Source organism: Canis lupus, chromosome 37, assembly GCF_003254725.2.
Source record: "Canis lupus dingo isolate Sandy chromosome 37, ASM325472v2, whole genome shotgun sequence".
Classification (NCBI taxonomy): Eukaryota; Metazoa; Chordata; class Mammalia; order Carnivora; family Canidae; genus Canis; species Canis lupus.
This window is the reverse complement of record NC_064279.1, coordinates 22,680,907-22,705,474: the sequence shown is the minus strand read 5'-3', so window position 1 is coordinate 22,705,474 and position 24,568 is coordinate 22,680,907. Positions and strand designations below refer to the sequence as shown.

At 37.5% G+C, this 24,568-nt stretch overlaps 1 protein-coding gene across 2 annotated transcripts in view; it reads left to right on the top strand.

Annotated features, from left to right (window-relative positions):
• The first annotated feature begins 531 nt into the window (after positions 1-531).
• The window catches only part of ABCA12 (ATP binding cassette subfamily A member 12), a 169,760-nt gene continuing 145,723 nt past the window's right edge, over positions 532-24,568 (top strand). For both annotated transcript variants that reach the window (XR_004812608.2, XM_025441906.3), the window contains exons 1-2: positions 532-900; positions 12,917-13,010. Coding sequence is in view for 1 of the 2 variants with exons in the window: in XM_025441906.3 (XP_025297691.1) it covers positions 832-900; positions 12,917-13,010 (163 nt within the window). In the remaining variant the exon portion in view is untranslated. The remainder of the gene's footprint in view (positions 901-12,916; positions 13,011-24,568) is intronic.

Genomic DNA, 24,568 nt, shown 5'->3' with positions numbered 1-24,568 from the left:
CATCAAGAAAGTGGCAGCATACTTCTCGCTCCATATTCAGTGTGTAGTACTCTTTGTTGACATCTGACTTTGGCATGTCATCCTTAAAAGACAATCCTGCATCACGAACCTGGATGGGCAGGCCTAGTCCAAAAGAAAAGAGGGCTAAAGACTGAGACTTTCTCCATGGGTTGAGATTCAGAGTGTTTCAGCTGAGCTCTGGCCATACTGAGTTAAAACATCTTACTGACAGTTTAAATATTATGAGTCAATGGGTCCAGAGTCTGGAAAATGCCATGTGTCCTGCCTCTGCTACAGCAGGCACTATGTAGAAAAGAAGGCGAGAGAATGTAAGACAAGTCCTACTGGCTTGGCAAGAGTCCCACCTAATTCCTCATGACGTGTCCAATGCAGGTGACACCTCTGGAAGGTGTGGATAGGTAGTTAATTTCATGGAGAGTAGGAGGTGTGGGTTTAGCTTTTTTTTTTTTTTTTTTTTTTTTTTTTCACAGTAGGGCATTATCTGAATGATATTCATTCTCTCTTGAGGCTGGACTTCATGCAATAAGCAGTAACCTGGATGTTGTTTTAAAATAAGCAAAGCCGCTGACAGATCTGGTCTGGGTTCTTGTTTCAGAGGAAGAGTTGGCTGAGAAGTGTTCCTTGGTCAAAGATTAACCTAAAGGAAAAAAATCCAGCAGTAGAAGAACTGTGGGTTTCTTACCCCAGCCCTCAGGAAAGCTATGCCGTGAAAAGGCTTTGGCCCATTGACACAGCAAGTTGGACAGGGTACCAATTCTTCTGTGAGGTGGAAGAAAAGAGAAGAATTCTCTTGTTTGTGGTGTTTGGAGGATGGCTTCCCAGTTTCATCAGCTTCGGGTTCTGGTCTGGAAAAATTGGCTAGGTGTCAAAAGGCAGCCGGTAAGTAGAAAAAGGGAAGGAGGGGGGTCCAGGGCCAATACTCCAGGCAATCCTTAAATGTGATGTTAATGAGAGGTAAAGAGAGAAGAGTTTTAAGCCATTTTCTAAAGCAGGATTAAGATATTTAGAAAACATCCCTGTATCTGTCTTATAGCTAATGGGGCAAGTCTAAACAGGCCCCCAAAGCTGCCTTTTGATTTCAGTAAATTAAAAGGGTAAAGCAGGACATGCCCTGGGCGAAGAAAAGGATGCACTTTGTTACTGGAACTAGTGTTAAACTAGTGTTGGAACTAGTGTTGAATTCTAGGTTTCAGGCCAAAATGTTTTCAGAAATTTTCTTAATGAATTTAGTTAAAAATGAGATGAAGAAAAATATCAGATGAAAGGAATAGTAAATGGGGGAAAATGCGTTTGAAAACCCAAAGTGATGGAAGGCCTGTTCAAAAAGTAAGATATAGAACAGAAATAGTTTGATGGTTGTTGATATAGAAGAGCTTCTAAGAAACTTCAGTGCCTAAAAACTACTTACTGGGAATGTCAAACAAGAGTCCATATATGTGCCATGCCTCAAGAATATTATTGAGTCACTTTAACTTCACGGTTACAGTCTGTCTAATCAATTTATTACAACATCTTTTTTGTGCTCTTACATTCATGTTTGCTTTTTAAATTACAAATCTAGCTATTAGATCCTCATCAGATGGGGGTGTAGGGAGATTGAGATAGGAATTGGCTTCTATGAGTTGTCACATACTCAGAAGAATGTTTGAAAACCAGAGAAATTCAGAAAGGCACTCCATATACTTCATTTTAGAGTGGTAATTCCCAGCCTCAAATGAATAATATATATTTTATGCAGATAATGTGTGTCATAGAAACCAACATTTTATCTGTGTACCTTATCTCACTCTGGGTTTCCTGGAAGTGCCTTGACACCTTACTTAAGTATTCTGATATATATATTAAGAAAGGGAAGTAGTGCTCACTCACCTTTGTGAGTGTGGGGTTTGGACATAAAATTTTAAATCATTAATGTTTTTTATTTAAATCATTAGTGTTCCTTTTAATTTGGAAGCAACACAAAAGAAAACCTCCCATAATTATTCTGTGGTAGGTTCTATGTAGAATTCAACAGGAAAAGAGTCTGGGTAGGTGGATGTGGTCAGAAGAGGAGAGTTGGATTCTTGGTTCTGCTTCTTGCGACTGCATGACTTGAATAGCGTACCAGTTTCTGTGAGCACTGGTTTCCCTATTTGCAAAATGGGCCCAGGTTTTACCATATCTATCTCATACTGTGGTAAGAACCAGATGTGCCAAGGTATTTCAGAGTGCTTTACAAATGGTGAGACACTTGGCAGATTATAGGGGGACTTGGAGTAATGTGTGTGTGTGTGTCATATTTTATTCAAAGTACCAGTGAAAAGAAATCCAGGAGAAGGGATTGTGGGAGAGAGGAAGAAATTTATATACAGCACAGTCTTAAGTGATGAAAACTCACTAGTTAAAAATAAAAGCATGGAGGAACTGAAAACTTAACGTCTGTTATTGACGATAAACTTGAATACTGGCGTGATGTATTTTTCCTTACAACTTCATTTTACCTAAAAATTAAAAAAAAATTAAAAACCCTCAGGTGAATATATTTTTTCCCATTGAGAAATTTTATCTTTAGAAACTTTAATAAATTCTTTCCTTATCTGTAAAGTAGCTAGTATATCAATTTTCTGCTTTAGAGTTTTTCTTCATTTTAGTCAATTTCTGCTAGATATGGCATATTTAAGGAGATGGAATTTAGGCATGCTAAAACATTTTCACCGTGATACCTTGTCTTATTCCTATGTAGTCAAAATCCCTAAAAAGCCCCTGCTCATTATATTTTTGCCCAAGGAAAGAGAATACATGATCTGTTAGTTCATTTGAGGACTTCAGAGGACTCCGATCTTAAGGCTACCTTGAGTCCCAGGACAGGTTAAGTATTGATTGCAGGAAATGAAATCAGAAATAGTTTTGAATTTGGGGAAATATAGAAGGGTCACTTGAATCCATTATGACCAACTAGAGGGACATAAGAGATCTTTAGAAAATGGTGGTGCCCAAAGGAGAAGGAAGGACACTTCTAGGTGGAGGGCAAGAGGGCAAAGTTGGTTCAGGTCAGCCCTATTTCCTGCTCTTGGAAAGAAGACTTGAGAACACATGTGGAAAGGATGTACATGTGATAGTGTTAACAGGGAAGGATGAGACAATCAAGAGGTTGGAAAGTTAGGATTAAAGACAGTAAAAGGAGGTGAAATGAAAAAAGAAATTGTGAAAAGAGAAAATATAAACAAATTAAAAGAGAATGCTAAAAGAAAAGGGATATATATTGAGAAGAGAACATAGTCTGTATGTAGGGACTGGACTCTGTCATCCATCAAGCAATTATTTAAAGTATTTAAATTATTATTTAAAATGCAAGTATTTTTATTTCTCTTGTAAACTTTCTCAATATGATACTTTAAAAATGTAGTTTTTTACCTAGGAATGTAGAAATGAAGTTGTGTGACACTGGAAATATACAGTCTTTAGTGAATGTTAAAGAATAATCACTACCTGGAATCCCTGGGTGGCTCAGTGGTTTGGCGCCTGCCTTGGGGCACAGGGTGTGATCCTGGAGACCCGGGATCGAGTCCCGCATCGGGCTCCCTGCATGGAGTCTGCTTCTCTTCTGCCTGTGTCTCTTCCTCTCTCTCTCTCTCTCTGTGTGTGTGTCTTTCATGAGCAAATAAATAATCTTAAAAAAAAAAAAAAGAATAATCACTACCAAGACATCCTCCTCCATGTGTTTTCAAGAGATTCTGTCACAAAGCAAAATGATGGGAAGGATAGTCTCTAAAGGAAGAAGTTAGAAATCTACTAGTTGAGAAACAAATGACATATAAGAAAAGAAAAACATGAAAAACAAATATATAGTAAAATAATTAGAGTGGGAATTACTGAGGAAATACATTATAAAAATATATACTAGAATACGAAGTGAGAAAAGAATCTCAAACACCCATATAAGAAATTGAGACATTGCAATAAGCTAAATGTTGAATTTGGCTACAAAAAAAGTAAGGCAGGATCTTTAATTTTGGAGGTGACCTCCCTCAAAATTGTTCTGAGAGTAAATATTTCTCTTTCTCTCCTTTTTTATAAAACCGAATATCAGATTTATGAAATATTTGGTATTATCTAACTGCCTTAATTTTATTGGGCCCCAGAGAGCGTAAGGGAATTGTCCAAGGTCACACAATGAGTTTAAGAACACAAAATCAGATTTTCCCCCCAAATGATTTTATTATTTTCACTACCTCTTGCTGTTTCCCTATAGCCACTGAGGCCACTGAGTTGAGTTTCCTTTTCCAACATTCTCGGATCCCTACTCAGAGTTCAGCTCACCAGTGAAGAGATCATGTTTACTAAGGAGGCCTTAGATATTGCTGATTTTTAGTATTTAGTGGCTACATCAATTCTCAATCATATAGAAAAAAAAGAATGCTGCAGGAGTGTTAAAAAAATACATTAAGCACCAACAGAAATGGTAGGTAATACAGAAAATCAATTAGATGCAGTGGCTACCCTGCTGGGCTTGTAATTTAACTCTAGAAATAATGCAAAAATGAAGAAAAATTCCACTGGAGATGGTTAGCAACAGGGAGGCTTACCTAATGAGAGGCTAGTTAATGATAGGAAACTGAGTCCTGGCACAGCAGATTCTGCAGGATGAAAGACTAGATAGTGCAAGATCAGAGTTTATCTTTCATTAAGAGGATGAATTCTAAATAGGCATATCAAAGAATGACTTTAAATCTCTATAGAAGTGGAATCTAATTCCAGACTCACAACAGAAGAAGGAAAATTACCTTGAGCTGTTTATGTTAATCTCACTGTTTGGCTAGTGGAACACACTTTAGCTCAGTTGGTAATAGTACCAGTTTTTCTATCACAGACATTCCCACAACTTGACTGATTTCTAATACTTTGTTTTTTGTTTAATTTTTTTAAAGATTTTATTTATGTATTTGAGAGAGTGAGTGCAAGTGTTCACATGAGTGGGGAGAGGGGCGGAAGGAGAGGGAGAGAGAGAGAGAAACAGAATCCATGCTGAGTTGCCCAGGCGCCCCTGATTTCTAACCCTTTGGATAGAGTTTGACACTTCCTACCCAACCCCCACCTTGCTCATGTAACATCCTCCCACAGTGTCGAGAAAAAGAGGAAGTCCTAGCTTCAAAATTTTGGAGAAGGTTGATTTATGTATTAAAATAATGTTTTTGATTAAAGCAATTTAGGATTAAGCTGTAACCTCAAATTTAATTCTAAATTGGATTAAAATAAACTAGGTCCTGAACAATTCAGGCAACTACTGGATCAAATGTCCCAGGCCCATTTACCTCTTCCACATCTATACCGTTTATTCCCTTAACCCCTTTTAATTGTTCACAAAAAAAAATTTAGATCTACCTGTTGATGTTGGGACCTGGCACATAGCAGACATGCACATTTTGTTAGTTTAGTCAAACAATAAAAACCAAATGAGGGGAGCCTGTGTGGCTCGTTGATTAAGCATCCAACTCTTGATTTTGGCTCAGGTCATGATCTCACAGTTGTGAGACTGCGCTCCCACCCCAGTGGGGCTCTGCACTGAGCCTGCTTAAGATTCTCTTTCTCCTTCTCCCTCTGTCCCCCATTCCTAACTCACATACTCTGTCTCTCTCTCAAAGAAACAAAAAAATGAGATGAAGATGTTTTAGAAATGAGAGCAATCAAGAAATAAATTAGCTTGAAGTCCAATAAAAAGTTTTGTTTTAATATGCATCATTGAAAATTTACCAATTTCCAAAATGTATTATAATCTGTAAGTATAGATTTCAGAAAATGTCCTTGATCCCAGTTTTTAGATGAGTCATTTCTATGGATGGCAGTGTTCAGTAGCAGAAAGCCCAATTAACTGAGAGCTCTGTCACTTTTATTTCCTTGTTTTGGGGATAGAACTAAGGTTTATTCCAGTTCTAAAAAAACCAGCCTCTTACTTCGAATGTGAACCCTGGAATACTCTTGTAACCACCAAGTATCAGTCATCCTTGATATATGGGACAATCCAAAAGGAAAAGAACAAAAGAAGGAAGAAACCAGGGATGCCTGGGTGGTGCAGCGGTTTGGCGCCTGCCTTTGGCCCAGGGCGCCATCCTGGAGACCCGGGATCGAATCCCACATCGGGCTCCCAGTGCATGGAGCCTGCTTCTCCCTCTGCCTGTGTCTCTGTGCCTCTCTCTCTCTCTGTGTGACTATCATAAATAAATAAAAATTTTAAAAAAATTTAAAAAAATTTAAAAAAAAAGAAGGAAGAAACCATATACTTTATACATGGAAATTTGAGCAATTTTTACTTTGAAGTGTGTAATAAAAAGTTATGATTCTAGGGGTGCCTGGGTGGTACAGTCAGTTGAGCATCTGGCTCTTGGTTTTGGCTCAGATCTTGGTCTTAGGGTCCTGGGATGAGCCCTAGCTCAGGTGCTGTGGGGAAGTCTGCTTGAGATTCTCTCTCTCTCTCTTTCTCTCCACCCCCTGCCTCTTCCACTTGTATTATCTCATTCTCTCTCTCTCTAAAAGAAATAAATCCATTTTTTAAAGTTATAGTTCTATGTTACATGATAACCTTTAAATGATTTGCAGTGCTCATATACATTGAACTAATAGAAGTATGGCATTGTGATCAAAGAGAGCTAGTAGTATATCCTATAGTGGTTTGACTACACAGTTTAGTGATTAACTATGCAGGTCCTGAAGCCAGGCTTCTTGGGTTCAAATACCAGCTCTACCATTTAGTGGTTTATGGAATGAAGGCTTAGTTATCTCTTTAAGATTCTGATTTCCCATCTGCAGGAGGAAATGAGGGGATTATATTAAATGAGATAATGCATGTAAGTATTTAACATAGCATCTTTTACATTCTAAGCAGTCAATAAATATTAGCTATTATCATTTGGAGTATTATACTGAATTGATACTAATTGTAAAACCACTTGACAAGAATTCATCCTGAGGAAGATATTTTGAAATCATATTTAACAGAAAGTTGTGGAAGGAACTGACATTGGTCATGTCAGAGAACTGACATCTCCTCTCCAAGAGGAGAGGGGACTCTGTCTACAAATACTTGCTGATTTCTCATGTAGAAAAAGGGGCCAAACTAAGATGAATGAGTGGTAGTTTCAGGAAGAAAGATATCATCTTGACATGAGAAAAAAAATCAGACAATATGCATTGTCCAATAACGAAGTCTCTTGAAAGAGTGAACTTTTAGTCACTAGAAGCATTCAGGTAGAGGCTGAATAACCATATGGCAAAGATGTTTACCCTAACTTTTGATATACCAGTCATTCTGGACTTATTTCTTTTCCCAGAATATTCCACCCTCTTTCCCATCTGTGGGTCTTCACCCATATGTTTCCTCTGCTTGAAAGACTCCCACTTCTTTCTCACATTTCATCCAACATACATATCTTTTCTTCTGCTTGACCCTTTTTCATCTTTTAGGTTTTAGTCTCAGCTCCCCTTGCTTTATCTTCCTTTTGCACTCTACTTCCTTTATCTTAGCATCATCTGTTACATTTGGTTATAAATTTTTTAATGTTTTCCTTCCTTAAAAGACCTATTTTTTTCATTGCTCTATCCTCAGTGCCTGGTACCCACTGGTGCATAAATTTTTCTATTGTATTATGAATGTAAGACTCTCTAAGACTATGATTCCATGGAAAGGAATAGAGAATCTTCATCTCAAGCATTTTATTTTTGATTTTCAGAGTTAGGCAAAAGAATTCCCATTGCAATTTGGAAATTGTACTGATATTCAGTATCATTCATTTTAGACACAACCAACTTCAAACCACCCTAGTGCAAGAGACACAAACACAAATATCTATACAGGAAAGAAAGTAATATCACTGTGTGAAGTGGGCCAAGCATAAGACAGTAGGGAATGGTGACATTTATGATGAAGACTGGAGCATGGATGCCTTATTTAAAAGCATTCAAATAGTAGTAGTTTCCTCAAGTTTTAAATATATGGTAACACATTCATTTAAAGTTCACCTGTATCTTATTTTCTTATTTACTTCCAGTGAAAATGATTTTTAAGACTAATAAAAATGGTGGACACAAATAGAATCAGATGGACCAGCAGTAATTAGAATAAAAGGTTCTGACAAAGTAATGGTGTATGAATTACCTAAAGCTGAAATTATGTGCCGTGCTCATAATTTCAGATTTTTCAGAAAATTACATTTGAGAGGTTTTCAAAGATTCAAAACAATAGTTCTTAGCAAATGCAGAGGCAAATGTTACTATGAAATTCAGTTAGTTAATAGGTAATACAGATGAGCTCTAAATGAAAATTTTGGAGTGAATTTATATTTGGTTCATTCAAGGTATTTCTTAAGGTTTAAACTTGAGATTTTGAGTGAATGGCTTTGCTGACTTTAATGTCATTGAAATGTATCCTGCCATCACCATTAATTTCCCAAAACTTGTCCCATGTGTGCAATAAGATAGAATTCCCAGATATGAAACATGTTTGTTTTTTGTCTCTCTTCTTGGCTCTTCATCTTTTCTCTTTTGCTATCTTTTAAAAATTGGCTCTGGATTTTTAAAAAGAATTTAAAAAGAATAATTTCTAAATTTTACATTTTGAAACAATTTCAAATTTAAAGAAAAGTTGCAAGAACAGTGCAAATAACTTTATTTCTAGAGCCAGTTGCGATTGGATATTTTAGTGTGACTATTTTACAAACAAGGACATTCACCTATATAACCCAATTTCACCATCAGTTCTTTAGATGCAATTCAAGCTTCATCAGTTGTCCCAACCATGTCTTTTATAACAAAAGATTCTAGTTCAGAATCACGTTCTGCATCCAGTTTTCATGTCTCTGGTCTTGCCTTTCCAACAGTTTGTTAGTCTTTCCTTGACTTTCGTGACCCTCACACATTTTGAGCATTTAAGACTAGTTGTTTTGTAGAGTATCTGTTGTTTCCTTACTTTTAGACTCTGGTTATTTATCTTTGGCAAGAATGCTGCAAAGATGGTGCTGTGTTCTTACACCATTGCTTTGCATCAGGAGGTGCACAATGTCAATTTGTCCCATTTTGGGGGGAAACTATTTTGGCACTACGTACATATTCCCATTCCTCATTAAACTTTTAATTTATATATTTGTTTGCTTATGTGTTTATGCCAAATAAATTCCCAGATTCCTAGTTTATTCAGTTAGATGTAATTTTTATTGTCATAATATTTTTAATGTTTAAATTTGACCAGTGAGTCAAATTTGATGCTTGAGTTTGTGATAGGCTGGTGTCTTTATGCATTTTGGAAACCAGGAGTTCATACCCATGTCTTTAGTTCCAACCCAACGCTATACCATTCTCATTTTCCTGTTTTTCATATTAATAATGCCCTGGATGGATAGTAAGAAACCTGGCTCCTCTTCTGGATAATGTGTTTACTTTTTGGTGTACCTTCCTACATGAAACTAATCGTCTGCTTCTCACATTGAAGACCCCCTCCTTACCCAGCCTGGGTTTTGCCCACCCAGGTCTGACTGTTGCACTATGCATTTCTTCTTCACCTTGCTAGGGACCCACCTTCTTCCCTCTGTTACTGTTGTGCCCTTGGTCCTAGTGTGGACTAGCCCTCCTGGGCCTCACTGAAAGGCTTTTCAGCCACTGAATTGTTCCAGAAAAGAAAGGGAAGAGGAAGAGAACAGAATGGGGCATCTCAATGGAAAATAAACCCTGGAGAAATAAAAGGAGACAAATGCCATAATCCACTAAGGAATTTTAAATTAGTGTGCATATGCTTTTAGATGTCAAGAATGTGGGGTAGAGGGTGGAATGTAAATGATGTATAGAGGCAAATATGAGATCATTAAAATATTAGCATAAATATGAAACTTTTAAAAACTGCTTTTCCTTTAGTTTTCAAGTAGTCCAATATCTATATGTATAAAAATCAATATATCAGCCCTTTCTCCAAAGAAACAAAATGAGCCATGGCTCATTGGTTTACTGCTTGGATACTTGACACTGCATTTGCTTCTAGGTTGTTTATGATAATGTTTCGAATGGTGTTGGGAGCAATCCTGCTGCTATGAAAATTTAAATTTTGTTTATTTCTTGCTTTTGTGATTAACTTGTCAACCTTAACATTCCCTAGATCACAGTGTGGAGGGCTTTGTGTTTATTATTATAAACACATTATTTCTGATATACTTTCTACTTTCTATAAAGCATTATTTTTCCTCAAAGTAGGATGAAATTTTAAAAAATTTAGCCTACGTATCTTAATATTCAGATCCTCATCCTCTGCTCTGCCTCCCAACTGGGTATGTGACTTTGGGTAAGTTCATGGACAAAGCTGTGACAAACTCTGCACCCCAGAGAACAAAAAAGAAAGTTGGATCAGATCAAGGCTTCTTAGCTTCTTCTGTGCCATGGATGTCTTTCACATCCTGCTGAGGCCTATGGCCCTTCTAAGAATAGTGTTTTTAAATCAATAAAATAAATAGAATTACAAATAAAACCAATTATATTGAAATTCAGTTCTTAAGGTATTAAAAAGCAAATTTATGATATGGTAGTATGTGTTTCTTTATTATAGCACTAAATAAATAACTAAATAAATATGATAATTCTATAACTACTATAATTTTTAATTGTCACCATGAGTAGAAACAAAACTTTGAGGTATCTGCAACATTAATGTGATTTGCAAAGTCACAAGTACTTCTAATAATGTGATTTGTTGCCTATATTTATCATTAATGGAAATGGTTAATTTCAATCAAAAGGTAGAGGGAATAAAAATCTAATTTTCTTTTTCTTATCAAAGTTTACAAAAGCCTTGGATAGGCTTTAGATAATGTTAAAGGAAATTCCCAGTAAAAATATTCTAGGACTTTATAAACAATCCTGCTAGTTAGGTAAGGCGGCATACATTTAGAACTGCCCTACTACAAGTGTGGTTCATGGACAGCAGCCACAGCATCATCCACCTGCAGCTTGTAGGAATGCAGAATCTCTACCCCACCTCAGATCTTCTGAATCTGAGTCTACATGTTTACAAGATCCGTAGGTGATTTGTTGTGCATATTAATACTTGAGAAGCACTCCTACAGATTAAGCTGTTCAGCCTGTCTGGGAATTTTTCAGCTATGATCAAACCAAGTACCCTAGGATTTCTTAGATCTACAGTTAACTTCTTCCATTTGCTAAAAACTTGCCCTTAAACCTGCAGTCCAGGAAGCTGGTGATAGGCCTTTCAGCTGTATACACACAGTGGAGATTTTCAGTTACCTAAGGATCAATAATTGAATAGGTCTAGATTGTTTTGGAGATTCAAAGAGCCCCAGGCAGTAGTTTGAGATTTGTCAGAAGCAAATTGTCTCTGAAGTGGTGGAGAGTGGGGGAGGAGTGGTAACAAGTCTGCATAACCAGACAGAAACATAGTTCCAAGTTGAACTCTATTAAGTATAGGTGAAGCAGGAGAGGGAAGCAGGAAAGGGAGGTTCTTGCCTCGTGGAGTCGAAGAATCTTGAGGACAAAGGAGAATGAGCAAAACGATGGAATTTTATTAAGCAAGGATACAGGAAAAGCTCTCAGGAGTTGAGAAGGGTCCTGACCAGGTTGCCAACGTGGGACTCCACCAATAGTTTTTATTTAGAACTTACCAGGGAGCTTGTGGCCTTAATATTCTTGTGACATCTTAGTTTTAGTGAGGACCAGGGATAACATCTTTAATGACTTCTTTGGGGTCTGGTCATTCTTTGTGGTACCAATGTGACTGCCATAAAAAGACACCACCTCTGATGAACAGGGCAAGGTGGTCTGGTTTGTTCCCTTATCTCTGGTTTCATTGAGCCTCAACGTTTTTGGAATTTTTGGTGAGCCTAGTCCCATAGTCCCCTACCTATCCCTCCCTGCCTAACCCCACTTGTCCCTTACTCATTGGTAGGGTTTATTCTTTAGGGTTTGGCTTGAGAACTATAACTATTTGCATGTCACAGTTGATATTTTTGCAAATATGTGTTTTTTACTGCTCTGAAACCAGTTTTATACATACGCAAAATATTAAGTCACATTTTACAAACTGAATCATGTCTACCAACTGAAGTGTCTTATAGTGAAATCCTCTAATAGAAATTTTGATGCAGTGTTTGGTTTATTGAACGTCTGTTTTGTACCAGTGGAAATTCAGAAATGAAGAAGACACTGTTCCTGCCATAAAAGAGTTGCCAATTTGTTGTAACCCAAGCAAAAAAAAATAAAATAAATTAAAAAAATAAAATAAAAAAATAAAAAAAATCTACCTATTGTAGATAGGTAGATAGATATAGATAGATAATAAGAATATAAGTTCTATGATAAAAGCAGATACAAGATACTATTTATAGTAGCATGAGGGGTTACACATAACTTTAAGTTCCCGTTTACTCATTGACTTATTCATTTGTTTACTAATGTTTATTGAGCCATTATCCAATGTCACAAACTATCTTTATGGCTGACTGCAGAATGCTGACAATGGGAAGTGGTAAGATAAGTCTAGGTTGAAGTTATTTTGGGTTTTGTATGCCCTGTTTAGAATGTTGAACCTTATCCAACAAGCAACTAAGAGATTTTTTAAGTATGGAAATTACCGATGAGATTTGAATTTTAAGATCATCACTCTTGGGACAGTCATGAGAGGTGACTATAAAAGGGGGCTTCAGAAGCTCATTTTAAGGAAAAAGCATTCTTGTGTTCACCTCAAGGTCTCTTATAGTTTTTTGTTTTTTTTTGGTCTCTTATAGTTTTAAAAATCTCTCATTCCTTTATAATTAATAGTATTTATAAGCAAATATCTGATTTGTGTTTGAATTTTATAAGATGTTGTACTTCTTGTCAAATTTTTGGTTCAACAATACAATTAACGTTTTTTCCTATCATTATTTTGCAGCTTTGGACACTTGTCTTGATTTTATGGCCAGTCATTATTTTCATAATTTTGGCTATTACCCGGACCAAATTTCCTCCAAGAGCAAAACCAACTTGTAAGTAAATGAGATTTATTTGTTTCCCTAATTGTGTAATTCTTTAAAAAAAAAAAAAAACTATAAGAGAGATACAGAATGCGTGCACTCGTGTGCCCAGTGGGGAGGGGCAGAGGGAGAGAGAATCTGGAGCAAACTCCTTGCTGAGCACAAGTCCCAGATGGGGCTCAATCTCATGACCCTGAGATCATAATCTTAGCCAAAAACCAAGAGTTGGATGTTAAACCAACCGTGCCAACCAGGGCCCCTAATTTGGGAATCTAGTTAAAATTTATTTTAATACCACCTTAGTGTTTTATTGTAAACTTTTTAATAATGTTTCCACCTGGAAGTCTGTATAAATAGCCTGTTTTTTTCTCCATTTTTTGAATTGCTTAGAAAGGGGAGCCTGTAATATTTATCTAAAAAACTATGAAGCATGTAGGAGAATATATTTTAATTTTTACAAAATTTTGACTCATTTATTATTCACCTCATAAAGCTCATCATGCTATGTACAACACAAACAAGTAGCAATCTCAAGTTAGGTCATCCATTACTTTTATATTGTAGCAGAAACCATAGACTGGTATTTAATCAACTGAACAAATGAAATGCAGAGTACCATACAGATCTCTCTTCCAGACTTGTATGAGTGGTGCAAATGTATCAACATATTTAATTTGAAAGAACATTGTTTTCCAGTTATTGCTATTTTAGCCACATTATTTAGTCATCACCAAGTTGAAAAATGGGCAGAAGGCCACCTCAGGCCTTTATTTTCTTTTGGATCCAGAATGGAGATGCAGGAAAGACTCAGAAAAGTCCTCAAAACTGAGAGAGATGAGCTTTTTAACCCCAATGATCTGACCAGTGTTGTTTTTGCTTTTGTTCTTAAACTTTGGGGGTACTTTTCTTGGTAGAAGAGTGAAGATTGGGTGAGATACTTGATGTTTCACAAAGCAGCCATCTCCTAAAAATCTGCTTGTACACCAAATTTCTGAAAATCAAATTGTATTTCAGATAACTTATGGTAATTTTCTTTGTAAAAGAAAACTATGCTGAATTATTTGTAAAGAGAAGAATGAGCTAGTGTCTTTAAAAATAAGTGTTTTTTCAATCACCCAGTCCCAAGAAGTAAGATGACAGCAATGGTGGAATCTTGATTCATACACAATAGAATAATTTGGAGAGAACATCATTTCAATTAGTGTATTTAAACTCTTGGTACTAGAATAAATAATTCCTTACATTTGAAAAGCATTTTGCCATTTCTAAAGGACTTTTGCTCAAGTTATTATGCAGAGTTGTTGATGAGATTTTATTAGGCTGTTGATAAAAGCAGCATAATTTTGTTCTCTTCATATTGTATGTATATTAGTTCTTTATAACAGATTAAGTCCATTCTATATTGTTGAAATGTATGTATTCTTGCCTATCTTAAGTAGCATGGACTTTAGAAATAATGCATTTAGCATATAAGGACAAACACTCTTTGAATAACTCTGGTTTAAGATGTTAATTATCAATTTACTAATGATAGTGACAAAAGGAGTTTATTAGCTTCTTTCAACAATTTATTTCTATAAATTTCTTGTTTATAAGGACGTTATTGATGTTATAAGTTTCTCTTACAAAACTTGTAAGACAGAAATATAAGGTGTGTGAGTGAATAGTCTTAATTGGTGCTACCTGATGGGATTTAGAGATTCATAGAGAAAAAAATGAAAAGCTCTTAGAGTTCCACTAAATTATGAAGAAAAAAATTGGAAAAACCATGTGATGAGTGCGTCAGAGACCTAATCTTTAAAAGGTTCTTCAAAAATATAACATCCAGAAGGAAATGAATAACTACTTCTTACTATGGACTTATGATCATATGCTAATAATAATTAGTTATCAGGTAGTTGTCTTTATGTTTGTGGGTAGGAGAGAACAAAATTATAGGGAAGCTCAAACATTGGAAATATTTTTGCTAGTCTCTCAGGCCTTATAAGACTCAGTTAAAAAATACTTTATTGTTTTTATTAGAACTTTTTGAGAACTATTAGAGGGAAGGTTCCCTGTCACCTCACAGAGGAGAACATTGGGACCCAGGGAGATTGTATTTTGCTAAAATTCAATCATGTGGGATAGGAGCAAAAGATTTTGGAAGCTACCTTTACGTTGTTTTTGAGATTTGTCTTATATTTTACCCACTTACACAAAAAGCCAAAATACAAATTGTGTCCAAAATGTCAACTCCCCCTATAATCAATAGAGTATAAAATGTGATTTTATAATTGAAGGTGCTATCTGTACAGCAAATTAAATAATCTAAAACTAGTGTAAACACAGTTACTTTTTTCACCCTTATGGTAGAGAGGGAATAACTCCAAAATGAAAATTTGGATTCAGGAATTTTTATTCTTTTTTAAAATCATTTTTGTGTTTCTTTGTTTTTCTTATCTATTTACAGTGAAAGATTAAAGTGAGTTCATAATAACAAATGATAAAAATAAATATTTCTTGATCCCACATGTGCCAGACACTTAGGGAGGTAATGGCAGTGTTATTCAGTTGACAGGGAGAAAACAAATGCGCAGAGAGATTAAGTAACTTGCCCAAGATTGCACAGTTAATAAGTGGTAGTATCAGGATTTGAACCCAGGCAGTCTAGCTCCAGACTCTAGTTTTAAGCACATGGACTCACATTTCTTAACATCTAGGAGTCAGTACTGATTTCTTATGCTGCATTATTTGGGTTTCACAAAAGTAGACTAAAAGTTAGAAATTAGGAATATAAACACCCCATCTCTGTCTCTACCATGAAATCAAGAAATATGAGGGAAAGGTGCATGCTGATGTATGAATCAGAGTTATCCTAAATATTAGTATTCAGTGGAGAATGCTGCCTCTCTCCGACTAATTCTGTGTGAATCATTGTAGTTGTATCGTGGAAATCAGGTCCCGTTTAACAGAGTTAAAAATCCTTTCTGCGCTACAGTGACTGCTTCAGTGCCAGTTGGGCAACAGAGAAATGAAAAAGAAACTCCAGGCTACACCCCAGCTGAAACCCAGCTATGGTGAGAACAGGAGTTGTCATCCTGTGGGCACGTTCTGCTCCTAGAATAGCTGGGCAGGTGTGTAGGACTGATAAATCATTCAGAACCAATGTAATTAGTGACTCAAAGGGCTCCCTCCATAGTTTTCTTGACTGATGGGTGTCCAGAGAAGTCTGAATTTTTGGTGAGTAAGGAAGCTGCTGAAGTCTCTGCCATGGTGAGCACCCGTCCTGAGCAAAATACTAAACTTTTGGCATCGTCTGCCTTCACTTAACGCCCTTCTGTGTCATCACAAACAGCTTAGGTAACTAGCTTCTGAAAATAATAAGTTCCAGGTAAGAAAAGCTTCCCAAGCCTGGCAGACAGGCCAGGATACTTCTTGTTCACATAGTGAAGAAATGGGCTACGGCACCACATCTGAAATAGTTCCAACCTCTTATAATCTGTACATGCAGTGACTTGTCAGGAGGCAAACTTTAAAGCCGAAACATCATGCTTAGGGAGCAAAGACAAGCAAAACAAAACAAAACAGACCCTCCAAAACACATTTAGACTAAGCCCAGTTATAATGTGCAGTGAGTTATCCTTGTCTCATTTACACACACATACCCATGAAGTGCAGGCAAGCAGTTCCTAATTACTGCGGAGCTCACTACTTTTCAAGAATGGAAAAAATCCTGCCATAATGAGATAAGTGGACTCCAAAAATTGCACTCCTGCCAAATAAGGAGTCACATTTTTATGAAGTTAATGAAAAACAATATTTTTCAAGTGGTTGAAAATATCACTAACAGCACAATAGAAATGATACTGCGTAAATATGACTGTAGCCTGGATTAAACTCCCAACTATCTCAAGGCCATCACTTCCTAATACCTCAGCTCCTCATAAAAGAAGAAATTGGGTCCATCTCACATCTGCAGATGAGCTGGTGGAAGGGGGAGCCAACTGCTAATTGAATTATATACAAATTTGTGCTAGCACAGGGCTATATTGGTTATACTGTGACTATGGTCACATCCACCTATCTGGATGTGACTCCATTAGCTTTGGTAAATGCAAGATCGCCATTACCAGCATGTCTTTTGACCTCCAGAGCCTACCTTTTGTCTTCAGGGATGCAATAAAAGTAATAATAGGGGTGAAAATTTATTGAACACTTTACTATGTGTCAGACACTGTGCTGAGTACTTCACATGTATTTCCTTAGTGAATACATCAAACTATATGATTGTCCCGATATTAAAGATGACAAAACTGAGGCAAAGAGATAAGTAATTTACCCATATTCTCATGGGTACTATGTGCCTGAGCCTGGATTTTAAATACAGTTTTACCTGTAGATACAGTAGTTGTATTCAGGTCGTGACCGCCAACAAAGGCAATACTAAGGTCCAGCTCATTTCAGTTTACAGTGCCTCCTTTTTCTTCCTCATGCCACCTGTTAGCACAATCATAGATCGAACATGGCTATAAAAGTGAACTCAATTGGCTTTTCTACTTGTCAGCAGCTCTAGGAAAAAATATGAGAAGGAAGATTGAAAATATTGATTAATAGGTGGTTTGTGGGATCCATGCGTGTTGCTATACCTACAGTCCCTGAATTGTTAAGAGGAAGCTCTTGTGTGGTTTTATGTTGAAAGAGCCGATGAGGCATCTTACTCGTGATGCTTGTGAAAGTCAGAGGAGCCAGGCTTTTTCTGGCCCTGCTCTCCCCTCTGACCTCTTGTGTGGCATGTTTTCGTGGAAGGGATGGCAAGTGCATGAGGACAGGATTCTGTCCTGGGGTACAGCATGCTTTCCAGCATGCTCATGATTTCATAGTAATATTTGGAGCACCCATAGTAAATAATTTCCTATTCTATTTTGATTGGCTCAAAATTAATGTAGGTTTTGTTTTGGGGAGCTCAGAACTCATCATTCATCGCCTGCCAGCTATTTCCCCATCTAATTTCTCCATTCTCACGTGTGCCAGCAGCACCAGGCAGTCTCCCAGGTTAGAAACATCTGAGTCATCCCTGACTGCTCCCTTTCCTTTACCTCCCATAACCACAAGCCTTCAAGACAGAATCTATCTTGTGAAATGTATCCTGGAATTACCCCTTCTCCATCCTTCCTGCAGTCCCTTGGTTCAAGGTCTCATTGTCTTATGCCTTTATTTCTTCAACAGCTTTTTATTTTGGGAGTGGTGAAGGGCACTCTGGGAGCTCAACCTCTACCTCTTTCCAGAGTGTATCATCAGATAGTCCCTTAAAATATTCTTTGTATCTATTAAGTTTTAACTCCTCTTTATCCTGCTTTAAAGACCTTCATAATCAGAATTCATCCAGCTTTCTGTTCACTGTGTTCTGTGGTATGTGGCCTTTGCCTAAAGAAGCAGTGTCCAAATGTCTTCCACACATCTCATGTTCATTCCCGCTTGGACACACATGCTCTTGCCTCCTCCTCCTCATCTATCAGAAGACAAGCTCACACTTAGGGCTTATACTTTTGCCTTCCCTGATCACTCAAAACTCCAATTATTTGTCCTTTATATTAAATCTCTTGTGACTGTATGGGCCAATGGTTTTTTTTGAATGCTTTATGCTTTAATCTTGACTCACTCATTAGACAGATAGTACATTAGTAGCAGAAATCATGTCACAGCATCATACTAATATCAGATACAGCATGATTCCTACCAGAGGGAACAAAATAGAATGTAATACATCATTCAGAATTTAGTGCAGTTTGAAAGATATGGATGATTGGATTATAAAATTCACCCAGAGATGCATAGTAATAAAGCTCAATGTGAGTCTGAGACAGGTAAAGGACAAGAAGTTAGCTTGCTTTGGGCTTGGTTTTTACTTCTCAGATCCAGGTAAATCGGACTGTGATATCAAAAAATATCTATAAGGCTAATATTGGGACAAGAAAAGGGGTATAAAGCTCTCTCACTCCTCCCCAAGTAGATCCACCTGGGAATTTCCCTCACAAATACCTAAGAGTTCGTGTGAATGTGTACAGAAGATTTTTGTGTGGGAGAGAGTTATAGTCTACTTCTTGCTTAAGTTCCAGAAAATGTTGGAGCAACTTTTGAATTTCCCAGCCAAAGCCCCATTGTTTACTTTTTTCATCTGCAAATCAGTAGTTAACACATTTTTGGGGAAACGTTACTGACCCTTTAGATGGCACCATCGAGATAAACTCTGTGAAACTCAGAGACAGAGACTGTGACAGTGTCCCCTACAGTCTGTGACAGTGTTTTCACCGAGCTGTAGGAAGCAGCAGGTAAGGGGCAAGGTGAACGTGGCCTGGGCACACTCCTACAGAGGGGCGGCTGAAGCTCCTGCTGGTAGCTGCCCATCTCCCCCTACTCCTAGTTAGAAATCCTTCCTAGCTCTCATGCAATGTCAGCAGGCACACCCTGATGCCAGATAAACACGACAAAAGGATTTCTCAACTAATGCCCTCTGGGGCTTAGTACACAGAGTTGCATCAGAGAGCCGGAAATATCTTTAAGTATGATAAAATTTAATTTAACCAAGTAGAAGAATAGGGGCACCTTGGTGGCTCAGTCAGTTAAGTGTGGGGCTCTTGGTTTCGGCTCAGGTCGTGATCTCAGGATGGGGGTTTGATCCCCACATTGAGATGTGTGTTCAGCCAAGAGTCTGCTTGAGATTCTCTCTCCCTCTCCCTTTACCCACCGCCACTCCACATTTTTTCTCTCTCAAATAAATAAATGTTTTTAAAAAGAACAAGTAGAAAATAAAGACTAGAGAAATTATTGATTGCACACTGGAAGATCTCTTGTCTTTTGGGTTTTATTCCCCTGTCTATTCTATATCATCCCTACTTCTGATGATTTACCTTACTGGCTTCCCAGAGGTGACAAAGGTGACTACTCCCCTGACATCGTCTCTGGGGCCATGTGTCTTCTCTTTTTCATTCCTTGCCTCTCTCCTTCCCTTCAAAAAGAGCAGAGGGGGCTCCTGTTACTTTCAGGTAGAGACTTCTAATACTCAAGTCTATATGACAAATAAAGATAAATAATTATTTATAAAATTTTCACAAGTATAGTAATATCACTTGATGAGGTCCCCAGTATCAATGGATGTCTCCGATATACCCCTGAAACTAAGAGCCAGATTTAACAAAGTTAAGCTTAACCTGTTCTCCTTCACTTATGCCCAGACACGGGCTCACAGGTGAGGATCTGGCTGTGTGGTTGGATGATGGTATATTTTCCAGAGTGACTGTTAAACATTCTTCTAAGTATCACCCAGGAAACCTGGCCTAGCAAACCTTGGTCATTTTATGTTGCTCTCACTATTCAACTTTTCTCATTCTCTTTGATTAGGTCACATTGTGTCTTTTGCTTTGATAAATGAACAAGGGTGTATTTTTAGAACAGAGCAAGCGTCATCGAAGAAATGCCCCAGCATACAATATTTTCTGGTCTTGAGTCAATTAGAATTTCATTGTGCATTAAAATTAGAATGACTTATGATATTTCTCATTAAGAAAAATAAAATCTTTGGGTTTTGATTATATACTTACATATTTATATTTATATGTAAAAATTATTATTGTGAGAAGCAGTATAAGGGCTTAGCACATAGATTCCAGGTTCAAACTACCTAGATTCAAACACAAGCCTTGAATAAGTCTCCTGGATGCTACCAAGCCTCAGTTTTCACATCTGTATATGGAAGCTAATAACAGCAACCACCTCACGGAGTTATTGTGAAAATTGAATGAGTTAATACTTGTTAAATACTTAGATAAATGTCTGGCATGCAATAAGAGCTATATTAGTGTTAGTTTTTTTTTTTTTTAAGATTTTATTTATTTCTTCATGAAAGACACACAGAGAGAGGCAGAGACATAGGCAGAGGGAGAAGCAGGCCTGTAGGGAGCCTGATGCAAGACTTGATCCCAAGATCCCTGGATCATGACCTGAGCCAAAAGGCAGATACTCAACCACTGAGCCACCCAGGTGCCCCTGATTATTATGTTTTATATTATATATTTATACTATTGTTTAGATATAGGGTATAACATCAGTCATTGAGTATCATTAAGCTTATCTAGTATATTATTTGACAGATGAGAAAACTGAAGCTCAGAAAATTTAAGACTTGATTAAAATTTCACATTTATTCTTGCCTCTATCACATATTTAAAGGGTACCTGTTATGTCTGCACTGATCAAGAAAGCCATGAGCCCTTAGAACAATCAAGTCTGTAAGAGGTTAATAAATATGTCAGAATCTGTAATAAATAACTATGCAATGTGATAAATTCCACAGTGGAGGTAGGTTCAAAAGCGAATCAGCAGAGGAGGAGGAGTCCAGGCAACCTTACCTGGGATCAGGGATGGGACAGTGGGGATGCTAGTGCTATACAAACTTTGAGGGGTTAGCAAAATCTCGGTAATCAAGACCAATCATATTTCAATACAGTATTCTAAAATATAAAAATTAATTTAAAAATTCTATGATGAAGAAAATGTTAAAATTTTAGACAGTCTCAGTATTATTTTTGCCTTGGGCTCCATTTTGGCTCTAGTAGCACTGCCTAGGATATCAGGAAAGGCTTCACAGGGAAGTCCTACATCTTCACACTAGTTTTAATGAGAAGGATTTTGTCAGCTAGACAACGAGCGTCTTTACATTCCTCACAGACAGCGACCGACATGAGTGAGGACACAGGACATGACAGAATTAGGTGTGCTAGGAATTTGGAGTTTGTTTTGTCTGGAAAAGGAGGATTTTTTTGGTGCAAGTGGGGAGCTGAAGCTATTTTGTCAATACTAAGATCCTTGAACTTTATTTTGGAGAGGATGAAAAACCATTGGAAGTTTTTAGTAAACTAGCTTTGTTTCAACATATTTATATTTTTTCTGGTCATACATACATGCTTATTATTTAAAGATAATGTAAGTATGCATACTGTAAAAAGCAGAAGTCTTACTTAATCTGGCCTTCTAAAGATAACTGCTGTTAGCATTTCCGTGTACATTTTCTCAGGCTGTTTTCCATGTGCATATCAAACACACACATACTCTCACACATGCACACACACACACTCAACACACAACCAAAATGTGACCATTGGGATCAGATAATATTTTAGAAGGAGCTCTTGCAGCAGCATGGAGATGGTTTCATAGAAGGTGGTGATTGGATTGGGCACAGAGTTCTGGTTTTAAGACTCCCACTTCAGTTTTCCTTTCATGATCTCTTGATTGCCCTGGAAATGCTATGTGGCTACAATGTCGATAGACTTCTGTGTCACAGCTGGCTGTGTCCTCCTCAATTCTTTTAACATTCTCTCTTTCAATCACTCACTTTATTTCCAGATTTTAAGATCCAGATTTCTTTAACGAATAGAGAATTACTCTTTGTAATAAGGAGGCTTTCAAAATACAACTAACTATAACCCTCTAATTTCATGTCGTCCAAATGAAATTAACACAACTTAAGACAAATTTGGGGAGTAGAATGCAGTTAACTACAGAGACAGTAATATGAGAATTACATAATATTATTGGTGTTTTTGCTTATCTTGTCTCTATCTTAGTGATTTATAAACAGATATATACTTAGCCACTTTACTTAAATCCAAATCATATAAATACACCTGTTGACACATATGGATTACCCTGGGCTTTCTAAATGGGCATTTGGTGGTGGTGGTGGTGGTAGAGGGGATGTTACAGATGATACGCTGGATGGTGAATGGATGAGGTGCTGTGGAGTGGAGCCATGAGGACCAGATAGCCTACAGAATCCCCCAGGTGGTTCTGATGCAGCTTCAAATTTGAGAGCTACCTTTTCCTTTCTTTTCAGTTATCTTCTCAGTTATCTTGTAAATCAGTTGCATTTCTTTACCAGCTCACTACTGTGAAAGCCAACCAGGGAAGGGATTTAATTCTTTTTTTTTTTTTTTAAGATTTTATTTATTTACTCATGAGAGACCCAGAGAGGCAGAGACATAGAGGGAGAAGCAGGCTCCCTTCAGGGAGCCTGATACAGGACTCAATCCCAGGACCCCAGGATCATGACCTGAGCCAAAGGCAGATGCTCAACCAGAGCCTCCCAGGCATCCCACCACAAGTTTTTAAAAAGGAATAGGTTGCTGTGCATTAGTGTCATCAAGAATTACCCTAGGATTTAAATTAAGCTTGAAAGGAAAACAAATGAATATGCAACAAGAAGAGATATGCCCTTTAAGAGTGAGGAAGGTCATTCAAAACCTGGCTGAGGATAGGTAGACTGGTTCAGCCCCAGAGAGTGACAATGCTGGAGAATAGGAGAGACCAAGCTGTGTCTGATCATGTGAGGCTTTCAACACTAGACGTAGGAGTTTGGATTTTCCCCTATAGGAAAAGAAACACTAGAAGACTGCAAAGAACTATTTAATTTTTCTTTTTTCCAACATGGGAGATAAACTAAGAGAAACTGGAAAAGGTCTTCTACCGTAATTTTTTATCTTCATCCAGATGGTTATATCACAGGCTCAATTAGTTATCTACTGGCCTATGAGAAATTGCCTCCCCAAACTTAGCAGTGACAGCAGTAAACATTTACTATCCTCCAGTTCCCATGGGTCCAGAATTTGGAAGTGGCTTAACTGTGCAGTTTTTTCTTAAGGTCTCTCATGAGATTGCAGTGGAATTTTGGCTGGAATTGGCCCCCCATGATAGCTTGATTAGGGTTGGCCATCTGTTTTAAAGGTGGATTGCTCACATGGTTAGCAAGTTGGTACCACTTGTAGGGACCAAGTTGGTGGCTTCTCTCCACAGGCTGTTTTAGTGTTTTCATGACATGGCAGTAAGCTTCCCCAGACCAAACAATCCAACAGACAGTCGGGCAGACACTTGCCTTTTTATGACCTCGCCTCGGAAGCCTCCAAGCAAATTGTTAAACCTGCACCCATATGCAAGGGCAAGAGAATTAGGTTCTACCTTTTGAAGGAAAAAGTGTCAGAGATTCTGTGGGCACATTTTAAAGCCACCACAGAGACTAACAAGAGTCAGGTGCAATAATAGTGTGTGCTGAACATGCTCGGAATATTTTGCCCCACCACAGCAGAATCCATATTTGCTTGGGGCCATACTGCCTTCCTATCACGGAGCATAGTGCCTGCACATGGAGGCATCATTAAATTTTTTTTAACTGTTACTATTTTATAGATGAAGATATTTATTTTCAGAGCTTTTAGCAACAGATCTCACTAAGTAAGTGTTGAGGCCAAGATCTAATTTGGTCCTAATACTCAAATCCTCTTTCTACTCCCCACGCTCTCCGTCAAGCAGAATCATTCATCTCTGTTAGAAACACTCACCTTGCTGTTGGCATAGCTAACAGAACCACTCTCTGGAATATTGCCTGGTACTTAGTAGTCACCCAACAAATATTTGTTGAACAAATGAACAAATTTGGTACTATGATATATGAAGGCTAACGATATGAAGAAATCTGTTCAAATTTACTTACAAGTCAATGGAAAACAGTGAAATACAGACCAGAATGTTTGCCTCTTGTG